Raw genomic sequence first — 19,390 nt, forward strand, 5'->3', positions numbered from 1 at the left:
TGTTCTGAAACAATAGGCGTCCAATCAAAATGCATATTTTGACAATTGGGTACAATAATATACGAGTCGTGTAGACACTTTTCTACAAAAAACAATTGTCTATACCCCATGTCTCTGTCATAATCCGTTCAAAAGTTATTGGAGTTTTTACCCTTGTAGGACGGCCAAAAGTGGCTGACTAAATCAACGTGGGCCAGAGATTAAAAGTGGTAGAAATACATCTGGAAAATAGCATTGAGTCAGTTAGGCTGGTTGCTGTGTGAGAGTAAAGGCTAATTGACAGGCTGTTGAACTCGTCATATTTCTTCTCGAATCCGGAGGACATAAAACAATATAGAGGTAAGATAGATAACGATTTTGAGACACGACATGTAGTATTTTCATATTAATGTGAAATTAGTATTCTTCTTCCGATATTTCTCACAATAACAAACTTATCTCAGTGAAATGTCAACGGAGCAATGAGTCTACCGCAAGCTTTTATTTTGAAAGCCTTTTACATGTCATTCAGCTAATTTACCATTTTTTGCGACGACTCGCAGAAACATCTTTACAGATGACCACCACAGCGTGTAAATCCTCAAAAGTTGCTGCGAGAATGTGGCACCGCTTCTGTCAACAGAAGTGCTTATTATCGGCGTTATTAAGTGTGTTTGAATTATTTTTTGTTTACATTCATTATTGCTCATCTTTATCAAGGGTGTCAATAATTTAACCCCACTATACATATTATATATTACTCCAAACTGGATCCAGAGTGACATTTCTAAAGCAGAACAGCTGGTTCAGTGTCTAGTGAACATCCCAATGCCTCTAAACTGTCTAAAACATGTCCGATCTTTCTGTGGTACACTGCAGCAACCCTCCTGGTTGGGCTGTCACAGTGTTACTAATGGGTGCAAAGTCTATGTCACAGGATGGAGCTCCTTACATTCCACTCAGATTCCAAAACGTTTCACCCCGTAAGAGAACACAGAGAGCCCCTCTGGTACCTCTGAGGCTTCCCGTCTGTGACAAACATGGATTTCAGGGTGCCGGGAGAATCGGGAAAGTCATGGCAGCTCCCAGCTCCCTAATCCCACCCCAGGTAAGAGGAGGGGGCGGGAAAGCAGCGACGTTCCGATTTGATCTACAGTCAGCCTTAAACGGATTAAAGATATTTATTTATTTATTTTCCTGCCCATACACATAATTCTGCTGCAATCAATTGACATTTTGCAAGTCTAGTTGGCTGCCAACTCCGTGTGAACTTCTCGCCGACATGGCTGACATACCCGCTGGGCAACTTCTTCGCTCTCCGCTGAGAAGACTTATAAAGACGACTGTAGTGTGGCGACTATCTCTCAGAAGTAGGAGGGCACGCTCACACTTTCCACAGTAGCGTGGAGATGTCAATACCACATGCCAGCGGAGAGAGACGGTGCCACTTCAAAGATGATAACTAATGCCAGGCAGGGTCAAGATGATAACTAATGCCAGGCAGGGTCAAGTTGATAACTAATGCCAGGCAGGGTCAAGTTGATAACTAATGCCAGAAAGGGTCAAGATGATAACTAATGCCAGGCAGGGTCAAGATGATAACTAATGCCAGGCAGGGTCAAGATGATAACTAATGCCAGGAAGGGTCAAGATGATAACTAATGCCAGGAAGGGTCAAGATGATAACTAATGCCAGGAAGGGTCAAGATGATAACTAATGCCAGGCAGGGTCAAGATGATAACTAATGCCAGGCAGGGTCAAGATGATAACTAATGCCAGGCAGGGTCAAGATGATAACTAATGCCAGGAAGGGTCAAGATGATAACTAATGCCAGGCAGGGTCAAGATGATAACTAATGCCAGGCAGGGTCAAGATGATAACTAATGCCAGGCAGGGTCAAGATGATAACTAATGCCAGGCAGGGTCAAGATGATAACTAATGCCAGGCAGGGTCAAGTTGTGATAGACAGGTTACACTGTACTGTATATTCTATATCAGCCTACATTGTTCCTCCTTGTGTGTGTTTGTGTGTGTGTGTGTGTGTGTGTGTGTGTGTGTGTGTGTGTGTGTGTATGCGTGCAGGCGTGTGTGTGGTGTGTTTTGTGTGTCTTTAGGTATGGACTCTATACTTACTGAGTTCCTGTAGTTGTTTGAGCTGCATGGCCCCCAGTGTCCTCTCCCCGGAACTAAAGTAGAGGGCGGAGCCTTCCAGAGCAAACCAACCAACCCTCCAGTGGTAGAGGTCATGACCTTCCTTAAAGTAGAGCCGACCAATCAGCTCGCAGTCTCTCCTCAACATAGCCTCTACTTTAGATGGGACGAAACACTGAAGGGAACAAAAGAAAAAAGAAAAAACGATTCTCTAGAGTCACAGCGAAACAAAACCAAACAGAGAAAAACTAAAAACATCTGTGCACAAGCAACAAACTTTAAGGTTTCCGAAACTTCTTCTTTCCCCAGCAGAATTTACTTCCAACACATCTTTCTCGCTCTCTCTCAGTGTCTTAGCCGTTTGATTGCAGCTCAAATTGAATCACGAGGGTGTCTAAGACTATACAGACAGGTGGACTAATATGGCTACCACTATCTAACACCAGCTGGGATTAATAGATCGGTTAAGCAAGATAAAACAAAAGGAATTGAGGACATGTTTTGTGTAGCGAGCCATTACAAGAGCTTGTCACAGGCAGGAGAAGAGACAGTTAGACTACTATGTCTTCTTGGTGGTTCCAGGGGCTGTGTGTGTGTGTGTGTGTGTGTGTGTGTGCGTGCAAGTGTTAAGGAGGGTGAAATGTATCTATTGTGTTATCAAATGTCACACACTAACCCACACTGATACACACGCAGACTGACCCACACTGATACACACACATACTGACCCACAATGATACACACGCAGACTGACCCACACTGATACACATGCAGACTGACCCACACTGATACACACGTAGACTGACCCACAGTGATACACATGCAGACTGACCCACACTGATACACACGCAGACTGACCCACACTGATACACACGCAGACTGACCCATAATGATACACACACAGACTGACCCACACTGATACACACGTAGACTGACCCACAATGATACACACACAGACTGACCCACACTGATACACACGCAGACTGACCCACACTGATACACACGTAGACTGACCCATAATGATACACACACAGCCTGACCCACACTGATACACACGCAGACTGACCCACAATGATACACACTATTTAAAACTAGTAAATAAATGGACTAAAACATACACACACACTCACACACCTTGGCGACAGCCTGGACCCAGTCTTGCTGTGTCTCCTGTGTCTTGGCGCCAAACAAGAACACTCTGTCTGACTGTAGGTAGATCTCCACCATGAACACAGCCCTGAGAGAACAATGGGACAGGTAAGTCAGATACAGTACTGTACCTGGTGCAGGTGAAAGGGATAGGAGACTGTTGCTTTAAAAACTAACCAGCTAGGAGTCTAAATACTGGCACTATACATACACAAACACATTGTGTACATTGCTGTAAATAATGCAAAACGAGACATGTACAGCAACACACGTGTGTGAAAACACAGAGGCCTAAATACAGTGCCTTCATAAAGTATTCACACCCCTTGACTTTTTCCACATTTAGTTATGTTACAGCTTGAATTTAAAATGCATTACATTAAATTGGCCTACACACAATAAACCATAATGTGAAAGTGGAATTTTGTTTCTAGACATTTTTACAAATGAATTAAAAATAAAAAGCTGACATTTCTTGAGTCAATAAGTATTCAACCCTTTTGTTATGACAAGCCTAAATAATACGTTCAGGAGTAAAAATGTGCTTAACAAGTCACATAATAAGTTGTATGGACTCACTCTGTGTGCAAGAATAGTGTATAACATAATTGTTTTATGACTACCTCATCTCTGTACCCTAAACATAAAATTATCTGTAAGGTCCCTCAGTAAAGCAGTGAATTTCAAACACAGATTCAACCACAAAGACCAGGGAGGTTTTCCAATGCCTTGCAAAGAATGACATCTATTGGTAGATGGGTAAAAAAAAAAAAATCTGACATTGAATATCCATTTGAGCATGGCGAAGTTATTAATTAAACTTTGGACGGTGTATCAATATACCCATTCACTACAAACATACAGGCATCCTTCCTAACTCAGTTGCCGGAGAGGAAGGAAACCGCTCAGGGATTTCACCATGAGGCCAATGGTAATTTGAAGAGTTTACTGGCTGTGATAGGAGAAAACTGAGGATGGATCAACAACACTGTAGTTACTCCACAATACTAAACTAAATGCGTGAAAGTCTGTAGAGAAGACAAATATTCCAAAACATGCATCCTGTTTGCAATAAGACACAACAAATGTGGTAAAGAATTTTACTTTATGTCCTGAATACAAAGCAAAATATTTGAGGCAAATTCAACACAACACATCGCTGAGTAACACTTCCTATTTCCATGTATGGTGGTGGCTGCATCATGTTATAGGTATGCTTGTCATAGGCAAGGACAAGGCAGTTTTTTTAGAATAGAAAAGAGTTAAGCACAGGCAAAATCCTAGAGGAAAACTTGTTTCAGTCTGCTTTCCAACAGACACTGGGAGACTAATTCACCTTTTCTTACCAGGACGACAACGAATGTTCCTGAGTTTACTTACGTAAATTAGATATTTATGTATTTAAATTTCAATATATTTGCTAAAATATCTACCAAAAAAAACAACATGTTTTCACTTTGTCATTATGGTGTATTGTGTGTAGATGGATGAGCAAAAACAATCTATTTGATCCATTTTCAGGCAGTAACACAACAACATGTGGAAAAAGTCAAGGGATGTGAATACTTTCCGAATGCAACGTGTATATACCAACACCTTTACCCACGTATACACGTATACACAAATACTTCAACACATACACACATTTAAAACACACACACACAAAAGGTGCTTATACCTGCTGTTTAAGAGAGGAACAACCCAACTGCCGAAAGCCAAAAGGCAGCTATTAATCTTTGTTTTGTCCTTTTCCCTCTTTCTCTTATGTCTCTTTCACCGGCTTGCCTCTGTCTCCAAAAGCAGAGGAGGTCAGAGAACCACTTTCTTAATGGTTTCGACACAGAGGCAGGCGATCGCTAGATAAAAAAAAAATTGGGGGGGGGGGGGGGGGGGGGGGGCGAGGGGTATAGCGCAGCGGTGGTTATAAGGGGTTATAAGGGGAACAGCAGAGCGTGTCTAAAGGAGCATGTCATGAGGGGTACCGGTAGCGCTGAGGCGTGTTTCCACACACGAACATCAGGGGAACATGGCGGGACACGGGTGTTTGTGTGACCCCACTGGACCCCTGACAAGTGTACAAGGCGCTTGTTAGTGAGTCCCAGAGGACAAGAAGGCGAGGGGGAGAAAGAGAGAGAAAGAAAGGTAGAGAGAGAGATTTAAAAATAGAAGTTTAGGTTTGAAGAATATCTAACTAACAAACACAATCCAATGTCTTTAGACTACACCACAGAATCAAACTTCACCATCCAAAACTACTTCAACACCCACCCACTTCATCTAGCAGGCACACGATTCTCCCTCCATCAAAATCTATGTGCATATTTTGATATAATATTCTGAAAACGTGGGCTGGTAATACTCATCGGGGGATCAGCGGACAAGGTAGAGGGTCTCATACCTGATGAAATTACCAAAGCAGTCTATTTAATGTAAAATGACACCCACGTGGTTCTGCAGTGCAGAGCCATGCAGGGCGATGCAGAGTAAGGACAGTTGGGGAGAGTGTACTCTGCATACGTTAAATATGTATGAGCCATAGACAGATGGATGTCCCGTGTATAGCACTAAGGCTAATGTCTCGCCGACAGATCTACAGTACCAGTCAAAGGTTTAGACACACCTACTCATTCAAGGGTTTTTCTTTATTTCTACTATTTTCTACCCTGTAGAATAATAGTGAAGACATCAATACTATGAAATAACACATATGGAGTCATGTAGTAACCAAAAAAGTTTTAAACAAATCAAAATATATTTGATATTTGATATTCTTCAAAGTAACCACCCTTTGCCTTGATGACAGCTTTGTACACTCTTGGCATATATTTTGATTTGTTTAACAATTTTTTGGGTTACTACATGATTCCATGTGTTATTTCATAGTTCAAATCAAATCAAATCAAATGTATTTATATAGCCCTTCGTAAATCAGCTGATATCTCAAAGTGCTGTACAGAAACCCAGCCTAAAACCCCAAACAGCAAGCAATGCAGGTGTAGAAGCACGGTGGCTAGGAAAAACTCCCATGAAAGGCCAAAACCTAGGAAGAAACCTAGAGAGGAACCAGGCTATGAGGGGTGGCCAGTCCTCTTCTGGCTGTGCCGGGTGGAGATTATAACAGAACATAGCCAAGATGTTAAAATGTTCATAAATGACCAGCATGGTCAAATAATAATAATCACAGTAGTTGTCGAGGGTGCAGCAAGTCAGCACTTCAGGAGTAAATGTCAGTTGGCTTTTCATAGCCGATCATTAAGAGTATCTCTACCACTCCTGCTGTCTCTAGAGAGTTGAAAACAGCAGGTCTGGGACAGGTAGCACGTCCGGGGAACAGGTCAGGGTTTCATAGCCGATCATTAAGAGTATCTCTACCGCTCCTGCGGTCTCTAGAGAGTTGAAAACAGCAGGTCTGGGACAGGTAGCACGTCCGGTGAACAGGTCAGGGTTCCATAGCCGCAGGCAGAACAGTTTTGATGTCTTCACTATTATTCTACAATGTAGAAAATAGTAAAAATAAAGAAAAACCCTTGAATGAGTAGGTGTGTCCAAACTATTGGCTGGTACTATAGGTGTCACGTTCCTGACCTGTTTTCTGTTGTTTTGTATGTGTTTAGTTGGTCAGGACGTGAGCTGGGTGGGAATTCTATGTTGTGTGTCTAGTTTGTCTGTTTCTATGTCCAGCCTAATATGGTTCTCAATCAGAGGCAGATGGTAATCGTTGTCCCTGATTGAGAATCATATATAGGAGGCTTGTTTTGTGTTGGGATTTTGTGGGTGTTTGTTTCCTGTCTCTGTGATTGTCTGCACCAGATAGGTCTGTGTCGGTTTTGCACATTTGTTATTTTGTATTGTTGTTTGTAGTGTTTTCACTTGTTCTTTATTAAACATGTTTAACACTAGCCGCGCTGCACTTTGGTCCTCTCCTTCACCCCTGGAAGAAAACCGTTACAGAAACACCCACCAAACCCGGACCAAGCAGCGTGGCAACGGGCAGCAGCAACAGCAGCAGCGGTACAAGGAGGAATGGACATGGGAGGAAATCCTGGACGGAGAAGGACCCTGGGCAGAGCCAGAGGAGTGTCGCCGTCCCAAAGCGGAGCTGGAGGCATCAAAAGCGGAGAGGCGGCATTATGAGGCGCTTGCAAGGCAGATTGGCTGGAAACCCGAGAGGCTCACCCAAAAATTTCTTGGGGGGGGGGCTAAAGGGGAGTGTGGCGAAGCCGGGTTGGATACCTGAGCCAACTCCCCGGGCTTACCGTGGAGTGAGAGGGCATCGTACTGGTCAGACACCGTGTTATGCGGTAAAGCGCACGGTGTCCCCAGTACGCGTGCTTAGCCCAGTGCGGGCTATTCCACCTTGCCGCACTGGGAGGGCTAGGTTGGGCATCGAGCCGGATGTCATGAAGCCGGCCCAACGTATCTGGCCTCCAGTACGTCTCCTCGGGCCGGCGTACATGGCACCAGCCTTACAGGTGGTGTCCCCGGTTCGCCTGCATAGCCCAGTGCGGGTTATTCCACCTCGCCGCACTGGCAGGGCTACGGGGACCATTCAACCTGGTAAGGTTGGAGAGGCTCGGTGCTCAAGAGCGCGTGTCCTCCTTCACGGTCCGGTATATCCGGCGCCACCTTCCCGCCCCAGACCAGTACCACCAGTGCCTACACCACGCACCAGGCTTCCAGTGCATCTCCAGAGCCCTGTTCCTCCTCCCCGCACTCGCCCTGAGGTGCGTGCCCTCAGCCCGGTACCTCCAGTTCCGGCACCACGCATCAGGCCTATTGTGCGTCTCAGCCGGCCAGAGTCATCCGTCTGCCCAGCGCCGTCTGAGCCATCCGTCTGCCCAGCGCCGTCTGAGCCGTCCGTCTGCCCAGCGCCGTCTGAGCCGTCCGTCTGCCCAGCGCCGTCTGAGTCGTCCGTCTGCCCAGCGCCGTCTGAGTCGTCCGTCTGCCCAGCGCCGTCTGAGTCGTCCGTCTGCCACGAGCCATTAGAGCCGTCCGTCAGTCAGGAGCCGCCAGAGACGCCAGCCAGTCAGGAGCCGCCAGAGACGCCAGCCAGTCAGGAGCCGCCAGAGACGCCAGCCAGTCAGGAGCCGCCAGAGACGCCAGCCAGTCAGGAGCCGCCAGAGACGCCAGCCAGTCAGGAGCCGCCAGAGACGCCAGCCAGTCAGGAGCCGCCAGAGACGCCAGCCAGTCAGGAGCTGCCAGCCAGTCAGGAGCTGCCCTCCAGTCATGAGCTGCCCTCCAGTCATGAGCTGCCCTCCAGTCATGAGCTGCCCTCCAGTCCGGAGCTGCCCTCCAGTCCGGAGCTGCCCCTCAGTCCGGAGCTGCCCCTCAGTCCGGAGCTGCCCCTCAGTCCGGAGCTGCCCCTCAGTCCGGAGCTGCCCCTCAGTCCGGAGCTGCCCCTCAGTCCGGAGCTGCCCCTCTGTCCTGAGCTACCTCTCTGTCCTGAGCTACCTCTCTGTCCTGAGCTACCTCTCTGTCCTGAGCTACCTCTCTGTCCTGAGCTACCTCTCTGTCCTGAGCTACCTCTCTGTCCTGAGCTACCTCCTAAATCATGTGGGGGCCTTGGGGAGGATTCTTAGGCCAAGGTCGTGGGCGAGGGTCGCCACTCAAAGGACGGGGACAAAGACAGTGGTGGAGTGGTGTCCTCGTCCTGCGCCGGAGCCGCCACCGCGGACAGATGCCCACCCAGACCCTCCCCTTGAGTTTTAGGGGTGCGCCCGGAGTTCGCACCTTGAGGGGGGGGTTCTGTCACGTTCCTGACCTGTTTTCTGTTGTTTTGTATGTGTTTAGTTGGTCAGGACATGAGCTGGGTGGGAATTCTATGTTGTGTGTCTAGTTTGTCTGTTTCTATGTCCAGCCTAATATGGTTCTCAATCAGAGGCAGATGGTAATCGTTGTCCCTGATTGAGAATCATATATAGGAGGCTTGTTTTGTGTTGGGATTTTGTGGGTGTTTGTTTCTTGTCTCTGTGATTGTCTGCACCAGATAGGTCTGTGTCGGTTTTGCACATTTGTTATTTTGTATTGTTGTTTGTAGTGTTTTCACTTGTTCTTTATTAAACATGTTTAACACTAGCCGCGCTGCACTTTGGTCCTCTCCTTCACCCCTGGAAGAAAACCGTTACAATAGGTAAACATCATTGGTACTGTAGACTCTGTTGGGACTGAACGGGACACGTAGGATAAAGAACAGCAGTAGTTACAATGTTAGAGTTTTTCATAAATTGTTATTTGGACACAATTTCACATGTTAGCATCTTTCCATTTTCGGAAGGGATCATTTGGTTTGTAACTTTCAAAGAGAGAGGGTGGAGCTCCTCGTTCCGTTTCCACTCCTCCTTCTAGCATCTCTTCTCTTATTAACATGTACGGACCCAGAACATAATCGAGCATCTGACTAATATACTGAAGACTTTAGCTCTGGGTTAACCAAGAGTACACTGAAGCATGCTGGGACTGTGAAGGTACAGAGCATTTTTTTTATTTGAATTTTTATTTAACTTTTATTTAACCAGGCAAGTCAGTTAACTGCCTTGTTCAGGGGCAGAACGACAGACTTTTTGGGCCAGTAACAGAAAGGTTACAACGCTCTAACCACTAGGCTACTTGCCGCCCAGCGTGTGGGGGTTTCATCTATGATACTGATCTGTAGTCAATGTAGCTCTTAATTACTCTCCCACTGAAGGACAGGGAGATAAATGGGGAAACAGAGAGGCTGGGGGACAGGGAGAGAGATGAGGAGACAGAGGCAGCAGGACAGGGAGAGAGATGAGGAGACAGAGGGGCTGGGGACAAGGAGAGATGAGGAGACAGAGAGGCAGCAGGACAGGGAGAGAGATGAGGAGACAGAGAGGCAGCAGGACAGGGAGAGAGATGAGGAGACAGAGGGGCTGGGGACAAGGAGAGATGAGGAGACAGAGAGGCAGCAGGACAGGGAGAGAGATGAGGAGACAGAGAGGCAGCAGGACAGGGAGAGAGATGAGGAGACAGAGAGGCAGCAGGACAGGGAGAGAGATGAGGAGACAGAGGGGCTGGGGACAAGGAGAGATGAGGAGACAGAGAGGCAGCAGGACAGGGAGAGAGATGAGGAGACAGAGAGGCTGGGGGACAGGGAGAGAGATGAGGAGACAGAGAGGCTGGGGGACAGGGAGAGAGATGAGGAGACAGAGAGGCAGCAGGACAGGGAGAGAGATGAGGAGACAGAGAGGCTGGGGGACAGGGAGAGAGATGAGGATACACAGGGGCTGGGGACAGGGAGAGAGATGAGGAGACAGAGAGGCAGCAGGACAGGGAGAGAGATGAGGAGACAGAGTGGCAGCAGGACAGGGAGAGAGATGAGGAGACAGAGAGGCTGGGGACAGGGAGAGAGATGAGGAGACAGAGAGGCTGGGGGACAGAGAGAGAGATGAGGAGACAGAGAGGCAGCAGGACAGGGAGAGAGATGAGGAGACAGAGGGGCTGGGGACAGGGAGAGAGATGAGGAGACAAAGGCAGCAAAACAGGGAGAGAGATGAGGAGACAAAGGCAGCAAAACAGGGAGAGAGATGAGGAGACAGAGAGGCAGCAGGACAGGGAGAGAGATGAGGAGACAGAGGGCCTGGGGACAGGGAGAGAGATGAGGAGACAGAGAGGCTGGGGGAGCACCATTTTACAATGATCGCGTCGCCGTCAAACAAAAACACACAGAGACACAGACACACACACACACACAGAGACACACACACACACACACAGATACACACACACACAGACAGACACACACATAGAGAGACACACAGACACACATAGAGACGTACACACAGAGAGACACGCACACACAGAGAGAGAGACACACCCACACAGAGAGAGACCAACACACACACAGAGAGAGAGAGAGAGACACACACACAGAGAGAGACGCACACGCAGAGAGAGAGAGACACACACACACACACAGAGACACACACAGAGAGAGACACACACGCAGAGAGAGACACACACACATACACACACACACACAGATACACAGAGAGACACACACAGATACACCAACAACTACACACTCAAGTGCATACTGTAGGCCCCCCACACACACAACATCCCCGTCTCCCCAACACACAAACACTCCAAAAACACGCAGAAAATTAACTAGGCTTGATTGTGTATATGAATCCATTGCATGGGGCCAGAGTAGTGAGTACAGCCAGATGTCCATAATGAGAACATAAATAACATTTACAAATCAAGACATTGTTCCCTCTCCATAACATCTGCTGGGGTATTAATGGACCCATTATTTGAACCACACACACACACACACACAAGAAATGGACATATGCACACACATATTTGGTGCACGTACATGCACACACTCAGAAATTGCATAATGGCCCCCTCTTCAGAATGATTACTCATTGTTTAAATGTTTGAAGCGAACGGATAAGCCAAGCTATATTTTCCCTAAATGCAGTCAGAGAATATACAGTTGAAGTCGGAAGTTTACATTACACTTAGGTTGGAGTCATTAAAACTTGTTTTTCAACCACTCCACACATTTCTTATTAGCAAACTATAGTTTTGGCAAGTCGGTTAGGACATCTACTTTGTGCATGACACAAGTAATTTTTCCAACAATTGTTTACAGACAGATTATTTCACTTACAATTCACTGTATCACAATTCCATTGGGTCACAAGTTTACATACACTAAGTTGACTGTGCCTTGAAACAGCTTGGAAATTCGAGAAAATTATGTCATGGCTTTAGAAGCTTCTGATAGGCTAAATGACATAATTTGAGTCAATTGGAGGTATACCTGTGGATGTATTTCAAGGCCTACCTTCAAACTCAGTGCCTCTTTGCTTGTGTAACGGTGTTCCTCCTCCTCTTCATACGAAGAGGAGGAGTAGTGATTCGACCAAGGCGCAGCGTTGTGATATGACATGATATTTATTTAAACAAGACGAAAACAAACTATACTTGACTTAACTAACAAAATAACAAAACGCATGTAGACAAAACCTGGACGTAAGAACTTACATGTAACACGAAGAACGCACGCACAGGGAAATGACTACATAAAAACCGAACGAACAAAATGAACAAACAAACCGAAACAGTCCCGTATGGTGCAACATAGACAGACACTAACACAGGAGACAACCACCCACAACAAACAGTGTGAAAACACCTACCTTAATATGACTCTCAATCAGAGGAAATGAAAACCACCTGCCTCTAATTGAGAGCCATATTAGGTACCCATTAACCAACATAGAAACAGAAAACATAGACTGCCCACCCAAACTCACGTCCTGACCAACTAACACATACAAAACTAACAGAAAACAGGTCAGGAACGTGACAGCTTGACATCATGGGAAAATCAAAAGAAAACCTCCCGGGTGGCGCAGTGGTCTAGGGCACTGCATCGCAGTGCTAGCTGCGCCACCAGAGTCGCTGGGTTCGCGCCCAGGCTGGGCTGGGTTCACGCCCAGGCTCTGTCGCAGCCGGCCGCAACCGGGAGGTCCTTGGGGCGACGCACAATTGGCATAGCGTCGTCCGGGTTAGGGAGGGTTTGGCCGGTAGGGATATCCTTGTCTCAGTATGTAAAATGTAATAAAATGTATGCACTCTACTGTAAGTCGCTCTGGATAAGAGCGTCTGCTAAATGACTAAAATGTAACGAAAAGTGCAAATCAATCCCAGAACAACAGCAAAGGACCTTGTGAATTGACACAATTGAATTGTGTCCTACCACCCGCCAACCCCTCTTTTACGCTACTGCTACTCTCTGTTCATCATATATGCAAAGTCACTTTAACCATATCTACATGTACATACTACCTCAATCAGCCTGACTAACCGGTGTCTGTATGTAGCCTCGCTACTCTTATAGCCTCACTACTGTATATAGCCTGTCTTTTTACTGTTGTTTTATTTCTTTACTTACCTATTGTTCACCTAATACCTTTTTTGCACTATTGGTTAGAGCCTGTAAGTAAGCATTTCACTGTAAGGTCTACACCTGTTGTATTCGGCGCACGTGACAAATACACTTTGATTTGATTTGAAGATGCTGGAGGAAACAGGTAAAAAAGTATCTATATCCACAGTAAAACAAGTCCTATACCGACATAACTTGAAAGGCCGCTCAGCAAGGAAGAAGCCACTGCTCCAAAACCACCATAAAAAAGCCAGACTACAGTTTTCAACTGCAAAAGATCATACATTTTGGAGAAATGTTCTCTCGTCTGATGGAACAAAAATAGAACTGTTTGGCCATAATAGAAAAAGGGGGAGGCTTGCAAGCTGAAGAACACCATCCCAACTGTGAACCATGGCAGTATAATGTCGTGGGGGTGCTTTGCTGCAGGAGGGTCTGGTGCACTTCACAAAATTGATGGCATCATGAGGATGGATATTATGTGGATATATCGAAGCAACATCTCAAGACATCAGTCAGGAAGTTAAAGATTGGTCGCAAATGGGTCTTCCAAATGGACAACGACTTCAACTATATATATATATTAGCTAGTGTTTTTTCTGTTCACATTGTCTGTCTTAGTTTACGTCCCTCATAGTAAGTGATTTAGCTTATCAACTTTTTTTTCTCAACTTTGAATTGATAAGAAGTTCATTGCAAAGATGGATTGGCTTGGTGGTTTCTGCACTTTTAACCTAGTTTTGGTGATGTCATTACAACACATACACCTCATACAATTATGAAATGTGCAGTGAAGTTTTTTATGTAAGTTCAGAAGGTCAAAAAGGGGGGTGTGTCAAAGAGTGTGAGTGAGAGAAAGTTTGTGTGTATGCGTGAATGCATGTGTGTGTGTTTCTATGTGTGTGTGTGTGTGTATCTCTGTGTGTGTGGGGGGGAGGGGTTTCTGTGTGTGTGTGTGTGTGTGTGTGTGTGTGTGTGTGTGTGTGTGTGTGTGTGTGTGTGTGTGTGTGTGTGTGTGTGTGTGTGTGTGTGTCTGTGTGTGTGTGTGTTTCTGTGTGTTTCTGTGTTTGCGTGTGTGTGTGTGTGTGTGTCTCCATACCCTGCTCCAGTCATGGTCTCTGTTTTGTTGACGGCCAGACTGACCACCTCAGTGATGTCCACTCTGCCGGTGGCCATGGGGCTCCGTTCATTCTCATAATAGCTAAGGAAGCCCCCCTCCAGGGTACACCAACGTCGCACCATGTCTGAAACATACACACACACACACACACACACACACACACACACACACACACGTGTTAGTTCACTATAACCATATGTAACGGAGTTAAAAACCTACAGTAAGCTCCACAGCTATCAGCTATCTATGTGTAGATATGTGGCTATCTAATTAGATATTTTTCAATAGCTCAAACGGTTGGTACGTTGTCAAGGAGGGCGGTCATGTGTGTTTGCGAGCAGATGATCACTGGTTCGTGCCCAGTATAGGGACAGTGGAGGAGGATATACTGTTAGCAGCGCACGTTTCAAAGAGACACACACAGAGAAACACACACAGAAACACACACAGAGAAACACACAGAGAAACACACACAGAAACACACACACATTTACTTATTACGAACCCGCTCCAAGACAGTCCCAAAAAAATGCAAAATGCAAAATCTTCGCTTGGGAAATGCAGAACCAGTCAAAAGTTTCGACACACCTACTCATTAAAGGGTTTTTCATTATTTGTACTATTTTCTAATAGTGAAGACATCAAAACTATGAAATAACTGTATCGAATCATGTTTTAACCCAAAAAAGTGTATATATTGTATATTTCAGATTCTTCAAAGTAGCCACCATTTGCCTTGATGACACTTTTGCACACGCTTGGCATTCTCTCAACCAGCTTCACCTGGAATGTTTTTATAACAGCCTTCACCTGGAATGTTTTTATAACAGTCTTCACCTGGAATGTTTTTCCAACAGGAGTTCCCACATATACTGGACACTTGTTGGCAGCTTTTCCTTCACTCTGTGGTCCAACTCATCCCAACTCAATTGGGTTGAGGTCAGGTGATTGTGGAGGCCAGGTCATCTGATGCAGCACTCCATCACTCTCCTTCTTGGTCAAATAGCCCTTACACAGCCTGGAGGTGTGTTTTGGGTCATTGTCCTGTTGAAAAACAAATGATAGTCCCACTAAGTGCAAACCAGATGGGAAGGTGTATCGCAGCAGAATGCTGTGGTAGCCATGCTGGTTAAGTGTGCCTTTAATTCTATATAAATCACAGACAGTGTCACCAGCAAAGCACCCCTACACCATCACACCTCCTCCTCCATGCTTCATGGTGGGAACCACACATGTGGAGATCATCCATTCACCTACTCTGTGTCTCACAAAGAAATGGCAGTTGGAACCAAAAATCTCAAATTTGGACTCATCAGACAAAAGAACAGATATCCGGCATATGTGGGAACTCCTTCAAGACTGTTGGAAAAGCATTCCAGGTGAAGCTGGTTGAGAGAATGCCAAGAGTGTGCAAAGCTGTCATCAAGGCAAAGGGTGGCTACTTTTAAGAATCACAAATATAAAACATATTTTTATTTGTTTAAATCTTTTTTGTTACTACATGATTCCATATGTGTTATTTCATCCTTTTTGTCATCACTATTATTCTACAATGTTGAAAATAGTAATAGTAAGTGTGTCCAAACTTTTGACTGGTACTGTATATATACAGTTCATTCAAAGTATTCAGACACATTCTTCCCCTTTTCCACATGTTGTTATGTTACAGCCTTATTCTAAAATGGATGAATTGTTTTCCTCATCAATCTACATAAAATACCACATAATGACGAAATGAAAACAGGTTTATAGACATTTTTGCAAATGTATTAAAATAAAAAACCGAACCTTATTTACATAAGTAACTAGACCCTTTGCTATGAGACTCAAAATTGAGCTCAGGTGCATCTTGCTTCCATTGATCATCCTTGAGATGTTTCTATAACTTGATTGGAGTCCACATGTGGTAAATTCAATTGATTGGACATGATTTGGAAAGGCACACACCTGTGTATATAAGGTCCCACAGTTGACAGTGCATGTCCGAGCAAAAACCAAGCCATGAGGTCAGAGGAATTGTTCGTAGAGCTCAGAGACAGGATTGTGTCAAGGCACAGATCTGGGGAAGGGTATCAAAACTATTCTGCATCTTTGAAGGTCCCCAAGAACACAGTGGCCTTCATCATTCTTAAATGGTAGAAGTTTGGAACAACCGAGACTTCCTAGAGACGGCCGCCCAGCCAAAATGAGCAATCGAGGGAGAAGGGCCTTGGTCAGGGAGGTGACCAAGAACCTGATGGTCACTCTGACAGAGCTATAGAGTTCCTCTGTGGAGATGGGAGAACATTCCAGAAGGACAACCATCTCTGCAGCACCAATCAGGCATTTATGGTAGAGTGGCCAGACGGAAGCCACTCCTCAATAAAAGGCACTTAAAAAGACTCTCAGACCACGAGAAACAATATTCTCTGGTCTGATGAAACCAACATTGAACGATTTGGCCTGAATGCCAAGCGCCACATACGGAGGAAACCTGGCACCATCCCTACAGTGAAGCATGGTGGTGGCAGCATCATGCTTTGGGGGTATTTTTCAGTGGCAGGGACTGGGAGACTACTCAGGATCGAGGGTAAGATAAACAGAGCAAAGTACAGAAAGATCATTGATGAAAACCTGCTCCAGAGCACTCAGGACCTGACTGGAGCGAAGGTTCACCTTCCAACAGGACAACAACCCTAAGCACACAGCCAAGACTAAAACTAAAATGCAGAAGTGGCTTCGGGACAAGTCTCTGAATGTCCTTGAGTTGTCCAGCAATAGCCTGGAAAGAGAAACCGATCGAACATCTCTGGAGAGACCTGAAAAAAGCTATGCAGCGACGCTCCCCATCCAACCTGAAGGAGCTTGAGAGGATCTGCAGAGAAGAATGGGAGAAACTCTCCAAATAGAGTTGTGCCAAGCTTGTAGCATCATACCCAATAAGACTCAAAGCTGTAATCACTGCCAAAGGTTATTTAACAAAGTACTGAGTAGAGGGTCTGAATACTTATGTAAATGTGATATTTAAGTTGACATGTTTTTATATATTAGCAAAAATGTCTAAAAACCTGTTTTTGCTTTTTCATTATGGGGTATTGTGTGTAGATTGATGAGGGGGGAAAACGATGTAATCAATTTTAGAACAAGGCTGAAGTGTAACAAAATGTGGAAAAAGTCAAGGGGTCTGAATACTTTCCGAATGCATTTTATATATATATTAAACAGAATGTTACTTGTTAGCTAGCTGGCTAAGGCTATTTAACACAGTAGCACTTTCAAGTCAAGGTAAGCTTTTCAGTTTTGTATACATTTATTGCCAACAGGGCCCGCCGTACACTGTACTGCGTGATTGTACACATGGATTGGATTGTTGGGTTCAAGTTTTTAACTCTAATATTAGTATATTGACAACGATGTAGTTGTTAGCGGTTAGTGTTATGGTATGAAGGTTTGGCTTGGATATGTTTTTGCGCCCGGTCACAGACAGCTGATGTGTTGTGCACTCCACAACTGAAGGGGAAAAGGTAAGAGGAGGAGAGCGGGAGGATTCGAGAAGGAATTATACAATGAGCAAACTGATGATGCTGTATGTGGGCTGCTATGAAAGTGAACTGCGGGTGATCAAGGGTGTATTCATTATGTCGCAAAACGTTTCTGAAACGGAAGCAAACGGAGCGAAACGTGGAGGGACCTACCTGAATTTGTCCAATATAAACTTGTTTTAGTTGCCAAACGGAACGTTAGATGCAGGCAAGAGTGTACAAGGCAGTATTGAATGTGTCACTGTCTGTCCCATTGATTACTCCAATTTGTCTCTCGACCTGTGCACCTACATTAAAAACTTGAATTTGTTGAGTAGTTTGTAACAACCTCATGAAGGGTACAGTGTCATGTAGTAGCCTAAACCTGTTGATGTTACATTGAGCTGGGTGAATGGAATATGAACAACAGTCATCCAATAGGCTGTAATAGAAATAAGACCACGCACATACAAAACAATGGTCCTCCCTAATCTTAAACTGACACACACTTACACCCAGTATACTAATAATAGTAAATAAATCTAATCTCCCTGCAGGTTTCTATCAACAGAGACAAAGTTGATCTCTGGAAGGCCTGAGGGAACACATGTGTTTCAGGACGATTTACTTGACAAGCAGGAAGTTCATGAAAACATGTCATGTTGGATTTCAAAGTCACTGTCGACATCTGCTTTTTTGTTTCTGCCACCAACAGACATGCGCACGCAAACACACACACACACACACACACACACACACACACACACACACACACTGGTTTTCAACTCCAAAAGTTTCGACTCTCTTCATCTCATGAATATGCTTATTATTGATTCCTTTGTCAAACAGCGTGTGACGAGTCAGATATTGTTCTAATAGACGACATGAAAAATAGAAAAAGTTATCTCCCTCTTCCGGTTTCTCTCTTTTTATCTCTCCAACCCTCTCTTCCACCAAACCGGGATTCTTCCGATGGCATTGAGGAATACATCACATCAGGCACTGGCTTTATCAATAAGTGCATCTAGGACATCGTCCACCACAGTGACTGTACATACATACCCCAACCAGAAGCCATGGATTACAGGCAACATTCACACTGAGCTAAAGGGTAGAGCTGCCGCTTTCAAGGTGCGGGACTCTAACCCGGAAACTTATAAGAAATCCTGCTATGCCCTCCGACGAACCATCAAACAGGCAAAGCGCCAATACAGGACTAAGATCGAATCGTACTACACAGGCTCTGACGCTCGTTTTATGTGGCAGGGCTTGCAGACTATTACAGACTACAAAGGGAAGCACGGCCGTGAGCTGAAGTGCTTTGAAAAGCTGGTAATGGCTCACATTAACACCATTATCCCAGAAACCCAAGAGCCACTCCAATTTGAATACCGCCCAAACAGAACCACAGATGATGCAATCTCTACTGCACTCCACACTGCCCTTTCCCACCTGGACAAAAGGAACACCTATGTGAGAATGCTATTCATTGACTACAGCTCAGCATTCAACACCATAGTGCCCTCAAAGCTCATCACTAAGCTAAGGATCCTGGGACTAAAC

The 19,390-nt window shown here is 45.2% G+C and overlaps 1 protein-coding gene across 1 annotated transcript in view; it reads right to left on the bottom strand.

The window, feature by feature from the left end:
- The window catches only part of LOC120049455 (arf-GAP with Rho-GAP domain, ANK repeat and PH domain-containing protein 2-like), a 107,719-nt gene that overhangs the window by 52,473 nt on the left and 35,856 nt on the right, over window positions 1-19,390 (bottom strand). Inside the window, exons 3-5 of the mRNA XM_038995720.1 lie at window positions 14,307-14,451; window positions 3,268-3,370; window positions 2,116-2,308 (exon numbers count right to left, since the gene is read on the bottom strand). Of these exons, the coding sequence (XP_038851648.1) occupies window positions 2,116-2,308; window positions 3,268-3,370; window positions 14,307-14,451 (441 nt within the window). The remainder of the gene's footprint in view (window positions 1-2,115; window positions 2,309-3,267; window positions 3,371-14,306; window positions 14,452-19,390) is intronic.

This window comes from Salvelinus namaycush, chromosome 6, assembly GCF_016432855.1.
Source record: "Salvelinus namaycush isolate Seneca chromosome 6, SaNama_1.0, whole genome shotgun sequence".
NCBI lineage: Eukaryota > Metazoa > Chordata > Actinopteri > Salmoniformes > Salmonidae > Salvelinus > Salvelinus namaycush.